The following is an 18,209-nucleotide window of genomic DNA, read 5'->3' on the forward strand; positions in this document are numbered from 1 at the left end:
TATTTAAAAGCGAGAAAGAGAAAGAGATTTACGTGATGTTGGAAACGAAATGCGGTTCAAGGATTTTCCCCCCTTCATCATACTGTACATCAGAGAGGGCAGGACTGAATGGTGGTGGGAATTTTACTTCACCAGACTGTTTACATTACGGCACAGGAAGACATGACACAGCAGTCGTCTGCATAATTTAGAAAAACCTGTCTTAAATATGTAAAAACATACAAGTTGTGGTGCAGATCCTGGGAAAGGCCTTTTTATCTGGTGACTTTGAGCCTGATGGAATCCCCCTGCTTACAGTGTGTCAGTGTGTGTGTGTGTGTGTGTGTGTGTGTGTGTAGGAGCTGGCATATGGCATTAATTGAAGGGGGGAGGTCTCTGGAGGAGGGGCTTTCTTGGAAGGCCGTCACAGGACTCTCTCTACCCCCATGGAAAGCAGCGGAGGGCGGTCAGAAGTCAGAGGGTCTGTTGTGGTGGTGGAACCTTTTTCTCTCAGACCAACACATGACTACTCCTCCTCAGGACACACGTAGGAGCGTTAGCCGCTCGTAGCTAGTTTCAAAAGACAAAAAAAAGTCCAGGCAGCGCAGGGAGAGCTTCCAGCGAACTGTTTTAACTTGTTTGATTTTATCTTTTTTATTTGAAAAGACTCGTTTTTAAATGCAACGCTGTTTGATATATGAGAAAACGATGGCAGCCGAGACGAGGAACGGCGGGAGTTCGCTGAACAACAACAACAACTGCAAAGACCACCGCAGGAGGAAGCTGCTGGTCGGCGTGGATCTGTTCTGCTTGTTCCTAGGTGAGTGTCCGACTTCACGTCAGTTCCACCATCACTGACTGTACTGTAATCCTGAGAACTGTGTGTGTGTGTGTCTGCCTTTCATCTGCCTGTTGTTCCATTCAACAATGTTCACTTCTCAGGAGGCTTGAGGTGTGTTCAGCTGCTTATGTGTTTAGCTGATTAACATTTCTTTTAATTGATTTGAAATAGTTAAATATTGTCTTTATGTGAGTATAGTACTTCAATTCTGGCGAAAAGTTTTTACCAACATTGCCCTTAAAATCAAAGTCAAGCTAGCTTAGACTATTTAATTATATCACATTGCTTGAACCTAATTTGAACTAAACAAATTTCGGTTAAAAGTAAAATGTATCTAAATTATTATCATATTATCAACAACGATATTTGTTTTTATGTAGCATCTTTCATAACAGCTTTTACAAAGCATTTAAAAATAGGACTAATGAAAGCAAGAACACAAAACATCAAAGACAACAAGGAAAATAATGCAATCAAATAATAATTAAAAAAAAGAAGCAAAAGGTGTACACCGTAATACAAATCTACTCTGAAAGAAAAGACCACAAATTAAGCAATGACAAAAGAAAATGATAAAAGAAACAAATATAAGTAAAACGATATTTGGCAGAATTAAGTTTTGAGAGATGATTCACGAGCAGACACTTTCAAGTCTGAGTTTCTAAACTATTCCAGAGGGTCGGGGGCCCTGACAGCAAGGACCCTGTCACCATTTATCTTCAGTCTAGGTTTACACCTTTTGTTCGGCAGCTCCGCCAGCTGATTTAATAAAGCAGAGAGGGAATCTCCATCAGCAGCTGTAGCCTACACAGTTGGCTGCTATTAATAAAGCCACACATTTTGATTTTAGCTTAACTAGTGAGTCTCCTTTTTCCTCAGCCAAAAAATGCTGATGAAGGGGGAAAACTAATTAATCAACTGCCCCAGGAGGGGGCAGTCTCTTTGGTCTCCACCCACACCTGTACTGTATACCTCTGCCATTACTCCTCGTTATGTTTTCCAGAATGGTTCACATTCCACACCAGCTGGAATTCTTCTGATCTCAACATCTGGCCCAATATATGCGCGTGTTAGTGTAGAGTAATTAAGGGAAGTGGTGAAAAGGTCAGACCTGTGGGTGTGCGTGCGTGTATGTTCCTCAGAGAAGGTCCTGTGATGCTCGACAGCTGCAGTCAATGGGTTGAGGTTGTTATTGCAGGTGAAACCTGTTTTCACACTGAAGTTTGAAGTCCGACAAAAGCTTTGCCACTCTCCTTAAACCTTAGACCGCTCACTAATGTCCCTTTCCAGCATGTTGTTCTATGGAACATTGATGTAAGGTCATGATCGCAAACAGCAGAGCAGCATCCTTCAATGACCAAATTAAAACAGATAAAAAAAAAAATCAGGCCTATTGTTAAAAATAATTCCATGAAAGCTTAATCAGTCATTTTCTGACAATCCATAGTTAGTTTCAGTGTAGTTCTTGCCTCTGTGGAGGGTAAATCCACCACGATGATCTGTGTTTGATCTTGTTCCTTCCCAAAGAGAAACTTGTCAACAAAAACCAGAAGTGTTTTCTGCCAAAGATGTGGTTTAAAGGGAAACACCGCAGGCAGGAAATGGTGAACCAGTAACCTTAATCACCGCTCCTCCTCTCACAGATTACGCTTCGACTATTGCTACATCCAGGGATTTCTCTCTCCCATTATCTTACTCACATGAACCATCTCAAGTCGCTGCGATCCCATTAAACTACACCATCAGTGCCAGTTAAGATAGCAATCGTCAGTGTTAGTGCCAGTGACGTAGATTCAGAGGTGATTGGAACTGAATGCTGTGGAGAGCCGAGGGCCACTGTGCAGTTGAGTATTGTTTTTTTGTGTCAACCTCCGTTGAGGTGATCAGGTTCAGTTTACTGTAAGCTGGGGCAGGTGGCTTTCATGTTTTTCCAGATTAATCGTCTTATAGGGTTTTTGTGGGCTTTTGCCTTTGCTCAGCACTAAATAGAATTCGGTTAATTGGCCACACTGGCGCGTTTTGTTAAGACCGATCATTAAACACAAAGGGAAACAAGAGAATGATGTTGAAAGTAAAAGAAAGGAACTTGTTTTTCAAGGCTAGATGATCCCCATGAGGGAGGGGTATTTAGCTGATATTTAGCACAAAAAAAACTAAAAACCTCAGCAAGTCTTATTGAAATTGAAATAATGATTAGGCTCAATGGAACCCCCAAAAATAATGAACATTAGCTGGATCTCAAAGGGCTGCCCGGTCAAACAGCAATTATGGACCTCAAATTGTGAAAGAAGTCAAATCATTGACATATCGAAATACCACTGGGGCATCACTGATAGGTCCAGATTCAAGGAATAGTCAAATGAAGGCGCACTAAATTTGTCATATTGAGCAAACAACAAAGAAACAACTGGAGGTGGGATTAATTTGTGATTTCACTTTTAAGACAAAGGGAAATGAATATACTGTAGTTGCTGTTTAATTTTATTGTTAAAATAAAGAGACGTTACGATGAATACAGGAAGAACTGAATAATGCCTGCCTAACAATTATTTTGTTTATACAGCTGTGCAGATAACTGGTATAGTTATATTTGTGTATACAAATGGTGTGAGTATCTATACTGTGTATGTGATATTGTTATGCATAATTAATGTGCATGCATGAATCGTTTGTGCTACTGTATTGTCCTTGTACTTTGTGTGTTTGTGTGTTTGTCTTTAGTTTATGTCATAGACTGTATAAAAGGATGGATGACAGCTCTCCAGAGGAGAGGCCAAAACGTCTTGATCACCACCTGGTGGCTGGCTGCAGTATAGGTCATAAACTCCACCTCCTCCATGTTAATTGAGTGGATATGGACCAAACTAAAAAGTACATTTCTAGTGCAAATTTACAAGTTTGGTTTTAATTAGTTATTTGATGCTATAAAATGGGGTAAAACATCAAGATGCAGACTCTGGCTCCAAATGCGAAAGATGCTGACATTCATATCTGGGACATTTTAGCTTTGTTTCTGGATAGTGGGAGTTAGTGGAGACACGTCGTCCATCTTAATACATTCTATGGATTTTTGGGGTTGTAGCTACTAAGGAGGAACAGATGTACATGTAGAATGTGAACTGTTAAACCTTCTTGTGTCTAGAAACCACTCCCTTTAAAGAAATATGAATAGTAAATGTGGCTTCCAAAGGAAGGCAATCAGCCATTCTAACCACTGGGACTTCAATGCAAAAGTGATTTTTATTAAACCCCAGCAGCAGGCAGACCATTTTCTTTACTCCAGTGGAACTATGAACTACGTTTTGCAGGAGGCCAGACTCACTGATAGACAGTCGGTCCGACAAGGTGAAGGTTGTGTGGGGGCTGCTGCGAGTAAAAACAACTGCATCTGTGTATACACCACAACTACCTCAGACATGTATATATTTGTATGCCAGACAGTGAGAGATCCCTGCAAGTGGAAAATGTGCGTCTGTTTATTTTAACAGTCGCACTTGGTGTTTTGGCGAATGCCTCCAAAGTATGGTAGGGCTTTAACTCTACATTGATTCTAGTTTCCACAAACTGCAGCTACATGGAGCCGCCAGGACTGAACTGGGAGAAAGGCTAAATAGACAAACATAGGAGACTCTAACTAGCACGTCTTAATAGTAATTTTTCTACCATATTTTGATGTGCTCAGTTTTATGCTGAAAAAGTCATCGTCGTCATCATTTACTGACTTCGTTTGCTTATTTTCAATTAGAAATCCCCAGTGGATTTAAGCAAGCTGCTTAACGACAAAGTCAAGTAGAAGACACCTGATGTTTACATTAGGAACTGAAGAAAAAGCTCCTCCACCTTTCTTTGTTTGTTTCTGTTGAGGTAATGTAAAATAAATACCCTCGCTTGCTGACTGGTGTTGTTGTTGGAAGGACAGCTTTGAGAAACAGGAAGGGAGGAAGAGGGTAGGAGGGGAAAATCCCAAGATGCCGTATACGCAGTGCTGATGCTGCACTGTTAAGGCGGATGGACGGGGTCGAGAGGGGCAAGAGAATAAAACCCCCCTGCTGAATCTCTGTAAGACGTGACCTGACTCACAGGGCCTCATTGTGTTTTCCTCCGTCTTTCCAATCAGCTGTTTGAGCAATTGACCTCTTGCAGGTTAATTTACAATCTGTGAACACAATATTTCATCAATCTATGTGGCCACCCCTCTGAGTCTGCCTATCAGCCTCTGACCTTGTGGTTCGTATCAGGTCTGTGAATGTGTTTAGAGCTGCTTGGAGGGGTCAGGACTTTGGAGGTTAACAGACTTCAAATCAAGCAAGTTCAGCCCCTGCATGCTTTTGTTTTGTTTCGATTGCTTTAGATCAGCATTTCAGGGCGGCCTTTATCCTTTAAGGTCTGTGTGGGTCTGTCCTTGGCCAGACTAAGCAAACCGAGGATCAGACTTTGAGGATAAAAAGTACGGTATATTTTTACTGTTACAGAACTAAGACGTATCACCCTCCTCTTTCTTTTACCACCAGAGTTGCTTCGGCGCCGACTGTAGCTCTGTTCAGGTATTTGTTTTAAGAGAGCGAACGAAAACATGAAAGTTAATAACGTGAATCCTGCTGAATGTGGAGGGAAGGCCGGTGCTCTGAAGTTCCCATCGGGCGTCCGAGCCCTGTCTGTAACCTGAGCTCAATCCAGCTGGACCTTCAAAGGCCAGTCAGCTGCGAGTGTGTGTGGGGACGGGGATGCTGAGGGACTCAGCAACAACTGAGGACTGTTGACATGTGGTTTAAGAAATCCTGCCCCACCACCACCACCACCCCCGCCACCATCCTGCCTACAGCAGCCCCTCTTGGCGCTGACCTCTTCACCCCGGTGGCTTTTTTTCCACATTTTTGTGGCAGAGAGAGACGGAGGAAGAGAACGTGTGTGAGCGAGAGGGCTGGTGTTTGTTTTTCTTTGTATTGGCAGATCGCAGATTTATTCAAAGGGCGACTGGAATGCGCCGACATCCCTTAAATGCCACTTTGATGTGATTTGAAAGTGTGTTTTCCAAAATTCTGCCAGAGATTGGAGGCATCTCCTGGGTACCACAGCCACACTCAGATTTCAAAGTCCTCCTGTGAATAAGCTGTCCTTGCATCTGAGTCACGCCCACTCTCTGTTTGTTGTTAGGAGATAAATAAGATCTTTTTTTCCACTTTAACACACTAAACTGATCAGACGGAGACAACCGCCCACCCCCACCGTCCTACTGGCCCCCCCAAGGCATCTTAGTGGGCCTTTTTAAGTGCACTTGAAAGCCTCGGCAGGAAAGGAGGGAGGACTGATATTGTCTGTGCATTTTATTTTTTTCTTCTTGTCAGTCAGCAGAGATGGTCTCTCTTAAGTGTGACACATCTAAACCCTTTTGCACAATCTAGAAATGAATTGATGCTATTCTAAGCATAAAGGTTTACTTACATCTTAAACTTTGATTTAAGCATTGATGCCAACTGATTTTATTTTGTTTATTTTATTTTGACAGCATCAGTGTCAGTTTAGAAATCTGGATGAGATTAATAACTTATGTCTGTTCAGAGTTTGTATCTGTTTGTGTGACTGTCCTATTTCTATTTGTCAGTGCCTTTCATGTGCCTCTGTGTTTGTCTTGGTGCAGATGTTGTTGTCCTCTGTTTTGCTTCATACTGTTCTGACGTGCGCGCATCATATATCTGTCCAACCATGCAGTGTTGCTCGTTGCCGTGTTTTTGCACAAATCTCCCTTTCCACCTTACCAAAGAGGATTCTTCTGCAACGACGACAGCATCAGGCTTCCCTCTAAGAGCAGCACAGTGTCCAACACCGTGCTCACAGCCGTGGGCGTCACTGTGCCCGTGGCCTCAGTAAGTCCTGGTTTGGTGCAGCGGGAGAACCAGGGAGCATTTGCTGGGACACTGTCAATTCATCCAATGGTTGGCTTGAGACACCTCGGAAGTTCTGATTGATTCGACAGGATCTGACTCGCACGCAGTGGTGCAAACATTTTGTACCTCAATTGCTGCAAATCATGCGTGCTGCACATTGTCTGCCAACCATTTCCAAAGCACATCTTTGTTAGTTTCAGACTCAGTTTTGTACCTCTTGTAATCTGAGGGCTTTGAGTTCAGGCCTTATGCTTTGCATTTTGATATGTGTCATTAGTAACCTGTATTCCTGCGAGACAGTATTTGAGATATAATGTAAATATAGACGTTTAGAGTCAGATATTTGTATTCTTTTTGTTTTTTTTGTGTCCGTTGGGTGTTAGAAAGGTCGTCGATATCTCTACTTGTATCAGATCCTCCAGATAATCTCTTCGATGACCCAAGTTTCTGCCAATTAATTTATTATTATTATTAAAATAATGGAAACATTGGCAGTCTGAAGAGGCAGTATTTAGGTATTAAGATAAATGATGTGCTCTGGAATATGGTTGGCAGTAAAGTAAATCATACTTTGCTGAAACGTATGAAACAAACAGGAATGTTCCTTTAATACCTATATAGATGTGCTCACAAGGCCCAGTAGATACTGACTACAGACAAAATCATAATTTCTTGATTAGTCTCAGGTAACAGCCACACAATGAATTGAGCCAGTCCCAGGTGTTCCCTTGTTACCTCCCGCTTGTACCTGTGACCCCTGTAATTTGCATTTCATTAACCCACCACCTCCATCTCTCTCTCTCTCTCCCTCCCTCACCCATCAATCCCCACCACCCCCATTCTCTCTGTGCCGCTCACTGCTTCTTCACACCAGCCGGCCTGCCTTTCTTGGTCATTGAGACCAGCGCTGTACAGCCTTACCGTAGAGGGTTTTACTGCGATGATGAGTCCATCAAGTACCCGGCCAAAAAGGGAGACACCATTAGCGACGGTGTGCTTAGCGCTGCTGGCATTCTTATCACCATCCTCTCTGTAAGTCACCTCACTTTGTTCCCTAATGCCATCACTTCTTGTTGTTTCAGCAGCCTTCACCTTCACTAGCAGAACACACTGACGCCTTAAATCATGTCTCATCCTGAGTGCACGGTGCATCATAGTATTTCTCAGACACTCCAATAGGCAGCTCTAATGTGGTCATGATAATTGTAAGATTTCAAATAATGAAGATATTTGACAACTTTATATATATATATAATATATAATGATTAAGTACAATAGCAGCATGTATTCATGTTTTTCTCAACCAAACCATGCACCTTACCACTGCACTCGTGATCAGAGTGCACTATCCATCACACTTAACTTACTGTTGGAGTTAACTGAGATTATCTCTCACGATTGCTGTAACAACAACTCTCCATACCTGTGTTATCAGCCGATGTGATTGGCTCCAGCACAGATAACAACCAGTCAACAACATTTGTTCAGGGCATCTCTTCAGGGGCTTTAGATGACTCCGCTGATAAAAACACACTTTTACACAGTGTTCGAGGCGAGAATGCTGCAGCTTTATTTCACCTTGCTATTCTGTGTAAAGGTATGAACATAGGATAGGGGGGCATTGTTGTTCCACTTTTAATTCCGGCTCTAGAGGAGATCACAAGGGAGAGCCGTGAAGCAAAGGTGGCATAACAAGGGTATTTAACAAGGGGTCAGTGTTGAAATGTTTCTGTTTCAAATCTCCTGGGTGTAAACTGATGATATGTCCACAGCCTGTACACTAAATTAGTTGAACAGTTAAAATAATTATTACGAAAAAGCTTCTGCTCAGAGGTGGAACTTGAACCCCCCCCCCCAACTACAACAGACTGCTCACAACCTCAGTTAACAACTGGATTCCACAAACATAGCTGTAGTGACGCTGAAAACAATACTTTAGAAAATAACTATCTTACGGCTTGGCAATACAACTGTATCAATAAATATTTCAATATAAATTCCATGGATATCGATATAAGAAAATTTCAATATATGGTTATATTGCTTATACATATATCTCTTTGACCCTATTTAACAGCCACATTCAGCAATGTCTCACTCTCAGCAGGTACTAGCGCATTAGCTACCACATATTGGTAAGTGTTAGCAGTGGATGAGCAAAGGTAGATAGATACATCATGCTGCAGTCACTTTGCCCTGTGGCGTGTCTCAGCACTGCCATAGCATGTTCAGTTATCAACCGGCAAATCCACAGTTGGACAGTGTCTCGTCTCATGGGAAGACTTCTCCATCAGCTCTCTCCTCCCAGAGAGCAGACTGCTCTGCGGGATCAGGGCCACAGGGGTTTTCATGGTGAGAAGGAGTCCCGGCCCCTTGTAATTATGGTTGACGCAATGGTTGTTGGGTTAAATGCTGTAATTGGTGGGGTGGAATTGTGGCAAAGGCCCCAAACAAGAAGAATTTGCCAAAACTCTTATTTTCCCCTGGCAAAACGTGACTTTACAACCCATCACACCGCCTGGGAGCATTGTGCCAACCTTTTTTGTTTCCTGAACCAGAAAACAACATCATTAGGTCATTAAGAGCCTCGTTTTATTCCTGAATAGAGCTGAGAAACTCAAAAGGCCACAACCAAATATTTTTAAAAGAAAGAAAAACGGCATGGTGTCAAATACAAGACTTTTGCCATAAGTCAGCGTCTAGCCGTCATGATTATGTCTGAGGTTTCAGTGTAACAGCGTCTTACCCTACAATGCCAGTTAATTTATTCGTTCACATGGTTTAATTTTCACACAAGGGAAACCAGATCTGTTTTCTTCCCCTTCTCCCTCTCTCACTCGCCTGAAAGCAGCTGGGCCGCATCTAGCTGGCTCTAAAGGCCTGGATGGTGGAAACGAAATACTCTATCAGCTTGTTAAATCTCCTTAAGGGCTCTCCCTCTGCAGAGTATTTCCAAGAATGAGACTTATTCCTGCGCCCCCTCCCAAGAATGTCTGATGAAACCAAGATACTAACATGAAAACAGCCAGACGTCCCTTGTGAAACCAGAGACGTTTTAGAGAGGGAGCCGGAGCGGTGAAAAACAAGCATGCCCCCGACGTGGGCCTGGTGGAGTCTGGCCCCCAAAATCCGACACGTTGCCTAACTCAGCGTTCCTGCTGATTAGAACCAGTGGTGACTCCCCCACTCCCTCTCGACTCTCTCTCTCTCTCCGACTCAAATCTTCATTCCTCCTCTCACCTTCCTCTCTCTTCTCCTTTCTCCTCATTTGCATTCCTTATGTGCTACTCTTTTATTTTTTGCTCTTTATCCTCCCTTCCTTTCACTGTCCATCCATTTTCTACCTGGAACTCTCGCTACTACTTGTATCCTCTCCTTTCTACTACTGTCACTTGTGAGCAGCCGAAAGACAACAGTGGAGAGATGGGAGTTTCGGGAAGGCGATTTTGAGCATGAACAGCTGTTGCGAGTTATGTCTTTCCAGCTCCCCCTAAGTGAGCCTCACCTTTCAATCGTCGGTTGTAGACGGTGGTTTATTTACACTCTTACCGAAAACTATACATGGCGGACAGTTTGAGTTGCCTCCCACGTCGCCTCACTGTTTTGCGCCAGAAGTCAAACGGCTGAAGGGGAACGCAGTTAACTATTAAATATCACCTTTTAAAAACTTCTGCAGAGGAAATAACATCATCATCATAACATCTTGATCGTGGAAAAATAGTTATTTCGGTCATATAAATGAGTTATATTCTCCCCTCTGAACATCAGAGCTCACTGTGGCCTCGTCCCAAATGTCCATCCCCACAGAATCCTAGACTTTGATGGACATTTTCAATATATCAGCACGAGCTTAGTGCTGTCCCCCTGAAATTAGGAACAGCTTGAGGGTTTGTTCATGAATATTGTGTCCTACACACTTTCTGTAATCCAGTTATACCTCAGGCAAAAGCTGCATTTATATTCAACTCATGTTCTAACATTGAAAATGAAACATCGGGGGAATTCTGAAATTAAAAACCTGTTTGGATACTGGTTTCTTGGCCTGTGGTGATGCTGGTTGCAGCTTACTTTTGGAAACTGTAAAAGTGACCTGCAGTAATTGAGCCACTGACTCACAGAGCCCTGAAGCTGCCCCACCACCACTGCTGCCAAAGAGCTGTTCACCTGTTTATTCAGTGTTCAGTGAAGCTTGACTCAGTGCACAGAACCCCAAACTGGAGAAACAGTTTCCGTTGCCATTTTCACGAACACGCTGGGGATAGACGTCTTTCAGGTCGATGAGTCAGAGCCACAGCTGCTCATCTGAATATATCGCTTGTCCAAATCGCACCAAATTCTACATTGCACTTACCCGGGCCCTTAACAATTCAAGGCAATACGATATAAGGTTCTGGAGATACCCAAGTTACATTCAGACAGACATTTCTGTAATTATTTGACATAAATAGGGTTATTTTTTAATTCACATTATAATAAAAGAGGTCAGTTGTGTAATTAATTACATGTGAACCATAAGCATCACACTAACTTTCCCATTCTTCATACAGTTCTTTGGTCATCCTGCACCAACACGTTCTCACTGAGCACTCAGGAGATGAGAAATAACTACTTAGGAATTAGGGAAATGATTGTTGGGAATGGGAATTTGTCGTAAACCGCGACTTTCACTGACATCACTGTCTCTTCCGGCCCCCTCAGATCATCATTGGAGAAAGCTACAGGATCTACTTTCTGAATGAGGGATCGAAGTCTTTTGTAGGGAACCCCTACATCTCTGCTCTCTATAAGCAGGTCGGCGTGTTCGTCTTCGGCTGTGCCATCAGTCAGTCCTTCACTGACATTGCCAAAGTGTCAGTGGGCCGCATGCGCCCACACTTCCTTGATGTGTGCAAACCAGACTTCTCCACTATCAACTGCTCCCTGGGCTATATCACTGACTATCAGTGTCAGGGGCCAGAGAGCAAAGTTCAAGAGGCCAGGTAGCGTAATATACTGTATAAAAAAGTGTGTAATTTGAAGTTTATTGTTTATACTGTAGATTATAAGGTTTTGTAAATCTGACATAAACCTCTGTCCCTCAGGAAGTCCTTCTTCTCGGGACATGCGTCGTTCTCGATGTACACCATGCTTTATCTGGTGGTGAGTTACTCAATTGTTTTGAACATGAACACACGTGTACTGTGAATACACCCTGTATAAATACACGCTATATAAACTAATCCGTCTCTTCACCAGTTTTACCTGCAGTCTCGCTTCACTTGGCATGGAGCCCGCCTGCTGCGCCCTCTGACCCAGTTCACTCTCATCATGATGTCTTTCTACACTGGCTTGTCCCGTGTCTCTGATCACAAGCACCACCCCACTGATGTCCTTGTAGGTTTTGTACAAGGAGCCGTGGTGGCCTACTGCATAGTGAGTGCTTCCATTAAGTTCTATTTTCATTTTAGTATTTAAGATTAAAGACTGCCATTAAGAATGAATCTCAGGTAAATGTTAATTGTATTGTGGCCCAGCTAATTGTAAAAATGTTTGTAACTTCATTCATGTTACCCTTTCCATACGACGGGCTTTATAATTCAAAGACACAAATGAGAGCAGCACAGATCTGTCAAATAAAAAAAAAGAATATCTGACCTCAAAGCTGCATTTAGAAAAAATCTATTCTAAAAATCCATCAAGAGCCAGTGGTTGGAATAAAAGAAATATGGTCTGTCGTTTATTAATGTTTAAACACTGTGGTTGTAATCAGGAATGAGTATTCAGGAGAAGAGTATAGATTTTTAGAGGAAATAAAAGCTTGAGTACTATTCGCTATATCAAAGAAGAATATGGTAGTTACTACTTTGTTGGGTCAATACTGAATTGTTAGATTTACTTGACTGAAAATAAGATCAGGGTTTGTTGAGATTTTTTTTACAGAGGCACTGAAGGGCTTTGTCTGGAGTTAACTGAGAAAAGTTTCTGAATTAACATTTTATGGCAGATATTTGAATTTTAAAGGTAAACTGGTTCAAACAATCGAGTGTTGTTGGCATAACAATGAAACAAAAGAAGAAATTAGAATGGAGAGAGGCTGCACCTAAATAGAAAAATGGAGGACCCGATACAGTATCTTGAGGACAGGGAAATGCCAACAGAAAACTGGAGTAGAAGAATTATGATGACTGAGAACTTCATTTATGTTTATTCTCTCCCTTCCACAGGTTTTCTGTGTATCAGACTTGTTTAAGCCCAAAGGCAGGCGTTCAACCCTGCTGCCAACACCAGTGAAGAAAGATCTTGTTCCTCCGGCAGACATCAGAGAGCGAAGCAACCATCTCATCATGGCATAGAGAAGACTGCAAACTGACTGTAAATAACCCTGACCTGTGCCATTCAAATCACTACTATAGCCACTGGGCAATACCGGATCAGGTAAACCCCGACAATCTGGTCAATGCAGTCAGATATGGAATCTTGAACATGTCAAAGGACGAGAGGAGGCTGCGGAAAAACATTCAAGCCAGTTGTGCCTTTCTCAATGGAAAAGATCCTCTTTTTCCTCAGGCTCACCAGACATTTTAATGTGGAAAATGGAGAGAACCGGGGATTTTTGTCCCTCTTCTCCTGTTGTGGGAGAGATCTGCCTTGTAGATACTCTGAAAGGGCCTTTCCATGGACCGACGCCTGAAATGAAACAAAACGGAGAAATGGCAGCAGCTGCGTAGCTTCTCCCCTCGGCTGCATTCAGAATGGGAGCTACAGTCATTATCCTGCCACTCACTCACTGTGTTACTAATGCAAACAAATCATGCAACGAAAACAACAAATTCCTTGATTTGAGGAAGGATTCTGTTTTAGTTTGGTTTTAATACAAACATAAGCATCGTACATGTGTGCGATTTATAGCACTATTTTAGCAAGACTTAGTACTGTTTGTCACCACTTGAATGATCCTGAAGTGAAGCTTTTGGAAAGCTTTGTAAGTTTTTTATTATGTCCATAACGTAGGGCACATGAGTTATTGTAGGTGGAAAGTACAGTGAAGGTTAAAATGCTGGACGTGGGCCTCTTTCTGCTGGCTGGGACGAGCCCCCACTGAGCCATTTAATGAAATGACTGTGTAATATGTACCAGACGGGTGCTCGCAAGTGTAAGGTCAGAGCGTGCGAGCGCCTGAGTGTCGGGTGTGTCACTTGTGTGTACGTCTCTGTGTGTTTTGCCTTTCTGTGTGTGTGTGTGTGTGTGTGTGTGTGTGTGTGTGTGTGTGTGTGTGTGTACATGCCGATGTGTCTTAATGTCATGTCTCTGTACTTAAGTTTTTATAGCCAACAAGTGTGCCTCGCCAACCAGAGAACAGGCACCTGCTCCAACAGACACATGTAAACTCGAGACTGGAACACTGTGGAAAAACAACAGTATCATCAGTACATTACTGTCATTAATCAAAGTGATCATTCACATCTCTGAGAAGTCCTCTGATATACTCTAAGCTCTGCGGACATATAGGCTTCATCCTCACTGCTTTGTTTTCCTTTGAAAATGCATCAACTCAGTTGAGGATACTCCTGGCGTCCACGCTACTCCAGAGAGCCGCTGAAACTGAGCAGTTGTAGATGCTGCTGGACACGTTTTAGTTTGAAGAGTCTGCATCATTTTAGTCTGAACAGGTAGAAACAGAGATGATTGGAAACGATGACGCACATGCCCAATGTATGTGACTGGTCACCTGATGTACGTTTTCAGGTGTGTTAGTTACTATCCAGATTTAAACTGATACAGACAAAAAACGCTCATGTGGACAGAGTTCGCTTTAGCCTGAAAATAGTGTTTCAAATGAACACATAAGGATGTAACCTAACATGCTCCAAAGCAAGACAGGGACTAGAGCAGGGGTTAGGTACACTTGCTGTTCTGTACCAAAGCACAATTGAGCAAAACTGTAAATATATATACACACATATATATATATATAATTTTGGTACAATTTAACTGCTTAACATTTCATTAAGTCTAATCAGACGGGGCGATCATTGAGGCTGTGTATATCAGACGGAAATCTTTTCATTGAATTTTAGAGAAATAGTCATGCTAATACGTTTGCATGATATTAATGAAATTTTGCCCTAAAATTAAACCACTTACCAGAAAGCATCTTCTGATAAAAACTTTAATCTGACGTTGATGGGAAACTAGTCCTTTCTTCCTATATGTCAAAAAGATCAGATACAGAATCAGAACCTTCTGCGTGCCCCCTGACATTGTAAAATACTGTGTTGTGTGTGTTTGTGTGTGTGTCAGTCTTATCTTTTGAAGAAACACCCACTATGACTTTGTGTCAAGACCTGTGTAAATGTTAAACATGCTGCTTTTAAGAGGTTCATCTTAGCAGACGTCATCCAGTATAGTTGACATGTGAATTTCAAGTGTAAAAAATCTAAACAAACAACGAAGTTGTCAACGTAGACAGCTTCAGTACATTTTTATTAAAAATGCCTTACGATATTTTTGTAATGCCATGTGATATTTTGTACAACAAAACTGTAAGACGTATCAAAGATAAAGTGTCTTTAATAAAACAAAAAAGCTCCAGAGCAGCGTACTGTGATGTATATTTAAATTTTGAAGTATTTCTGACTTTTCTTTTATAACTGAGTAGCCAGCCGACTGTAAGTGTGGTGTGGAGATCTGGGTGTGGGGTGATGGCAGACTTAGTGCTCAACTTCCTGTAGGGAAATAGTGTACATTCCAGGCTTTAACCCCTCTCCCCAATGGCCCTCTGGAATAATATAGACTCCACACAGAAACTATGCCAGAGGGGCGAAGTACATTCACATATGAGAATGCTTAGGACCAGCATAATTTGGTCCCTTGCATGATCTTTTTTGGGGTGCTTTATATCTACATCCATATATATCATACTGAATATAGCACTAACCATCCACAGGTTCTATCATAGAACACAAGGTTCTGTGCCAGCATATCATAAACTGGGTTTTAGGCCTGTGTGCCCATGGGCCAGGGTATCCTAATCTGATCGGTTTCACTGTGGATCAGCCACGTGGCCCAGAAGGAGGTTAGAGCTGATTAGTTCACTAAGCTGCAAGATGTTTTTAGTTTTCATGGTCATAAAGTTCTATTGTGTACTAGCTGCCTTTTTTTTTTATGACTACTCAATGACTGTTTCCAGTATCTTAACTGGGCACAAGACTGCACCTGACAGAATGTGTGAGGTCAGTGTCTTTTAAAGACACATAAAGCAGAACAGACACTCTTAAGATCACCTGAGTGTTTGAATGAAGGTGTAAAGACGTCTCTGCTACCCAACATGGCAGTGCCCTTAATTCCCTGAGTAGTGGTTTCCCTGTCCAACAAACGTTCAAATCCAGTGCCAAAGGCTTGACATAATGTTTGTTCTTTGTGAACCAGTCTTGACCCACTCCATTAAACCATCGCCGCTCAAAGATTTTCTCAAAGATACAGTCAGCTGTAATTGAAAGTGATAGAGGCTGCGTCAGTGTATTTTTAGTAGTCACCAGACCGACAAATGGCCCAACCATGTTTCTTCACGTTTTCAGCTGGAGCCATTTTTCTCATTGGGATTCAAAGAGGCTTTCTTGATCAGCGGTGCTTAACATTCTAATAGTGGGATCCTTTTCATGTGGCTTGGAGGAGAAAACAGTTGTTGTGTTTTCCCACCGCAGTTTATCCCCTATTATTTGTGTAGTAATTACCCTGTGTGATTTACAAATTCCTCTCATGAACTCAGCAGCCCAGTTGTGGTTGATCTGTAGTGATCAGTTATTCTCTTTCTTCCTCACCCTCTACACACACACACACTCACTCTCTTTCTCTTAAGTTCTGATCCCTTCTCTCACCAAAGCCTTTTTTCAAACATGAACTTGAAAATTGGGTCAAAACCTTTTCACACATGAAGAACACAGCAGGAGATTGTTCAGTTCAGACACTTTAACAACAACAGGGAAATGTCAAGATCATTCAGGCAAGTGGCGATACCGGGGTAGAGCCTGCAGGAGGCAGGACACAACATAAACATTTTATCTACAGCACCGGCATTGCCCAGTATCATAAACTCCAATCTCGTCTTTCCCAGTTGACATCGTTGGCATCTTCTACATGCGTGACACCTCTTTTTTTCATCCTGAGGTATATGTACATGTACATTTTTTATTTTCACTTTTTTTCCCGCCCACCAGCTAACTTCAAATTCCAAGAGGTTTCCCACATTTAGCAGGATAAGTTATGGAAAACTTACTTTGACATTTGCGTTCCTACACATAACCGCTCCAGATAATTCCAGAAAGCAGCTTAAGATTGTTGTAGGACCCACATTTGTATTCTCTCTTCATACAAACACAATGGACCAGTTCCTTGTGCATCTTACAGCTATTCTAGACTTTATTATCTTTTCCATTTTTTGCTTTGGTCTCGCTATGAAGGAAAAACGACAATAATCAACACACAGTTTTCTTTTTAAATCGTTTTATAGTAAAAAAATCAGTTAGACGACTAAGACTTGACCTGCTTCGTTCTAATATAAAGGCTGCGTGCATCAGAAAGTTTGCCCCGTCTGCTCCAACAGTGGAACTGAAGCCTGTCATACAGTCTGACGCCACATGACATTATTGGCAGTAGTTGCAGAGGTCATTTGTGTTCTGCCTGACAGATGGAGGGATGCTGAGAGGAAGTAAGGCACACCCTCCAAATACCCACTCGCTGATAAGTGACCTCATTACAGCTCCACTGGGCATTTCTTTTTCTTACTCACAGAGCACCATGATGATGACTGGCTCCTCGGGAGACCAGTCATTTTTTAGCAGTGCCAAGCTCTTGGAGTTTCTGAGAGTTTTCCTTTACTTGGCTCATGGCGCACAGTATCACTCACTATCTGGCTGAAACACTTACACACAGAAATGAACCACATCTTATTTCCCTCTAGCTGTTTACATGCACATTCATCGCTTGTAAATGTTTTGGTTGGAGTGCACCGAAACAAAGGCAAAGTGGAGACAGCAGGCCTTTAACATCCCATTGTCTGCCCCTCACTCATCCACATGAAATATATGCAAACACCCCTCATAAAAAGTACTCTAAACCCCAAATGTTAGCCATAATATGTTGTGTCCGTGCCCAGAAGTGTTCAGGAGGCTTGGGGGACTTTGGGCTGCAGAGCCACAGCTGTAAGTAATTCTCCCCCTCGGTTTCCATCTTTCCCTCGTTCCCTCTTCATCCTCCCCTGTGTCTGGAGAATGTAAACATCAAGAGGGAGGCCAAATCTCTGCCATCACAACCTTTCTCCTGCAGCCGAGATGGAGACGGGGCTGCTCGGACCGGTGATTCAGAGCCTGCAGCAGTCTAATGCACACAGAGGGTAAATGTGTATTTAGGGTTTGCATTTAAATGACAAACATTTCTATTGGCAGTCTCACTCTCTACTGGAGGTTTTCCAGCTCTACATCAACACCTCAACCGTCCGTCTCATCGTGCCGGCCGTGAAAGTCACA

At 42.4% G+C, this 18,209-nt stretch overlaps 1 protein-coding gene across 2 annotated transcripts; it reads left to right on the forward strand.

Moving 5' to 3' along the window:
- Positions 1–419: 419 nt before the first annotated feature.
- Positions 420–15,276, forward strand: LOC128454970 (phospholipid phosphatase 3). 2 transcript variants are annotated; one of them, XM_053438587.1, is made up of 6 exons: positions 420–799; positions 7,580–7,737; positions 11,404–11,684; positions 11,787–11,844; positions 11,941–12,117; positions 12,909–15,276. In XM_053438587.1, exons 1-6 carry the CDS (start codon positions 658–660, stop codon positions 13,035–13,037), a joined length of 945 nt encoding a protein of 314 aa, XP_053294562.1. In that variant the 5' UTR covers positions 420–657; the 3' UTR covers positions 13,038–15,276. The 2 variants fall into 2 exon arrangements, with proteins under 2 accessions (XP_053294562.1, XP_053294563.1); XM_053438588.1 differs by lacking the exon at positions 7,580–7,737 and adding an exon at positions 6,530–6,684 and having other exon boundaries at positions 423–799.
- Positions 15,277–18,209: the final 2,933 nt, after the last annotated feature.

The sequence above is a fragment of the Pleuronectes platessa genome, chromosome 13 (genome assembly GCF_947347685.1).
Source record: "Pleuronectes platessa chromosome 13, fPlePla1.1, whole genome shotgun sequence".
Classification (NCBI taxonomy): domain Eukaryota; kingdom Metazoa; phylum Chordata; class Actinopteri; order Pleuronectiformes; family Pleuronectidae; genus Pleuronectes; species Pleuronectes platessa.

Excerpts from the sequence above, each read along its gene's own strand:
- LOC128454970 (XM_053438587.1), top strand. The coding sequence starts at position 658 with ATGCAACGCTGTTTGATATATGAGAAAACGATGGCAGCCGAGACGAGG. Across the intron at positions 800-7,579 it reads TCTGTTCTGCTTGTTCCTAG|CCGGCCTGCCTTTCTTGGTC; the intron begins GTGAGTGTCCGA and ends TCTTCACACCAG. Across the intron at positions 11,685-11,786 it reads AGCAAAGTTCAAGAGGCCAG|GAAGTCCTTCTTCTCGGGAC; the intron begins GTAGCGTAATAT and ends TCTGTCCCTCAG.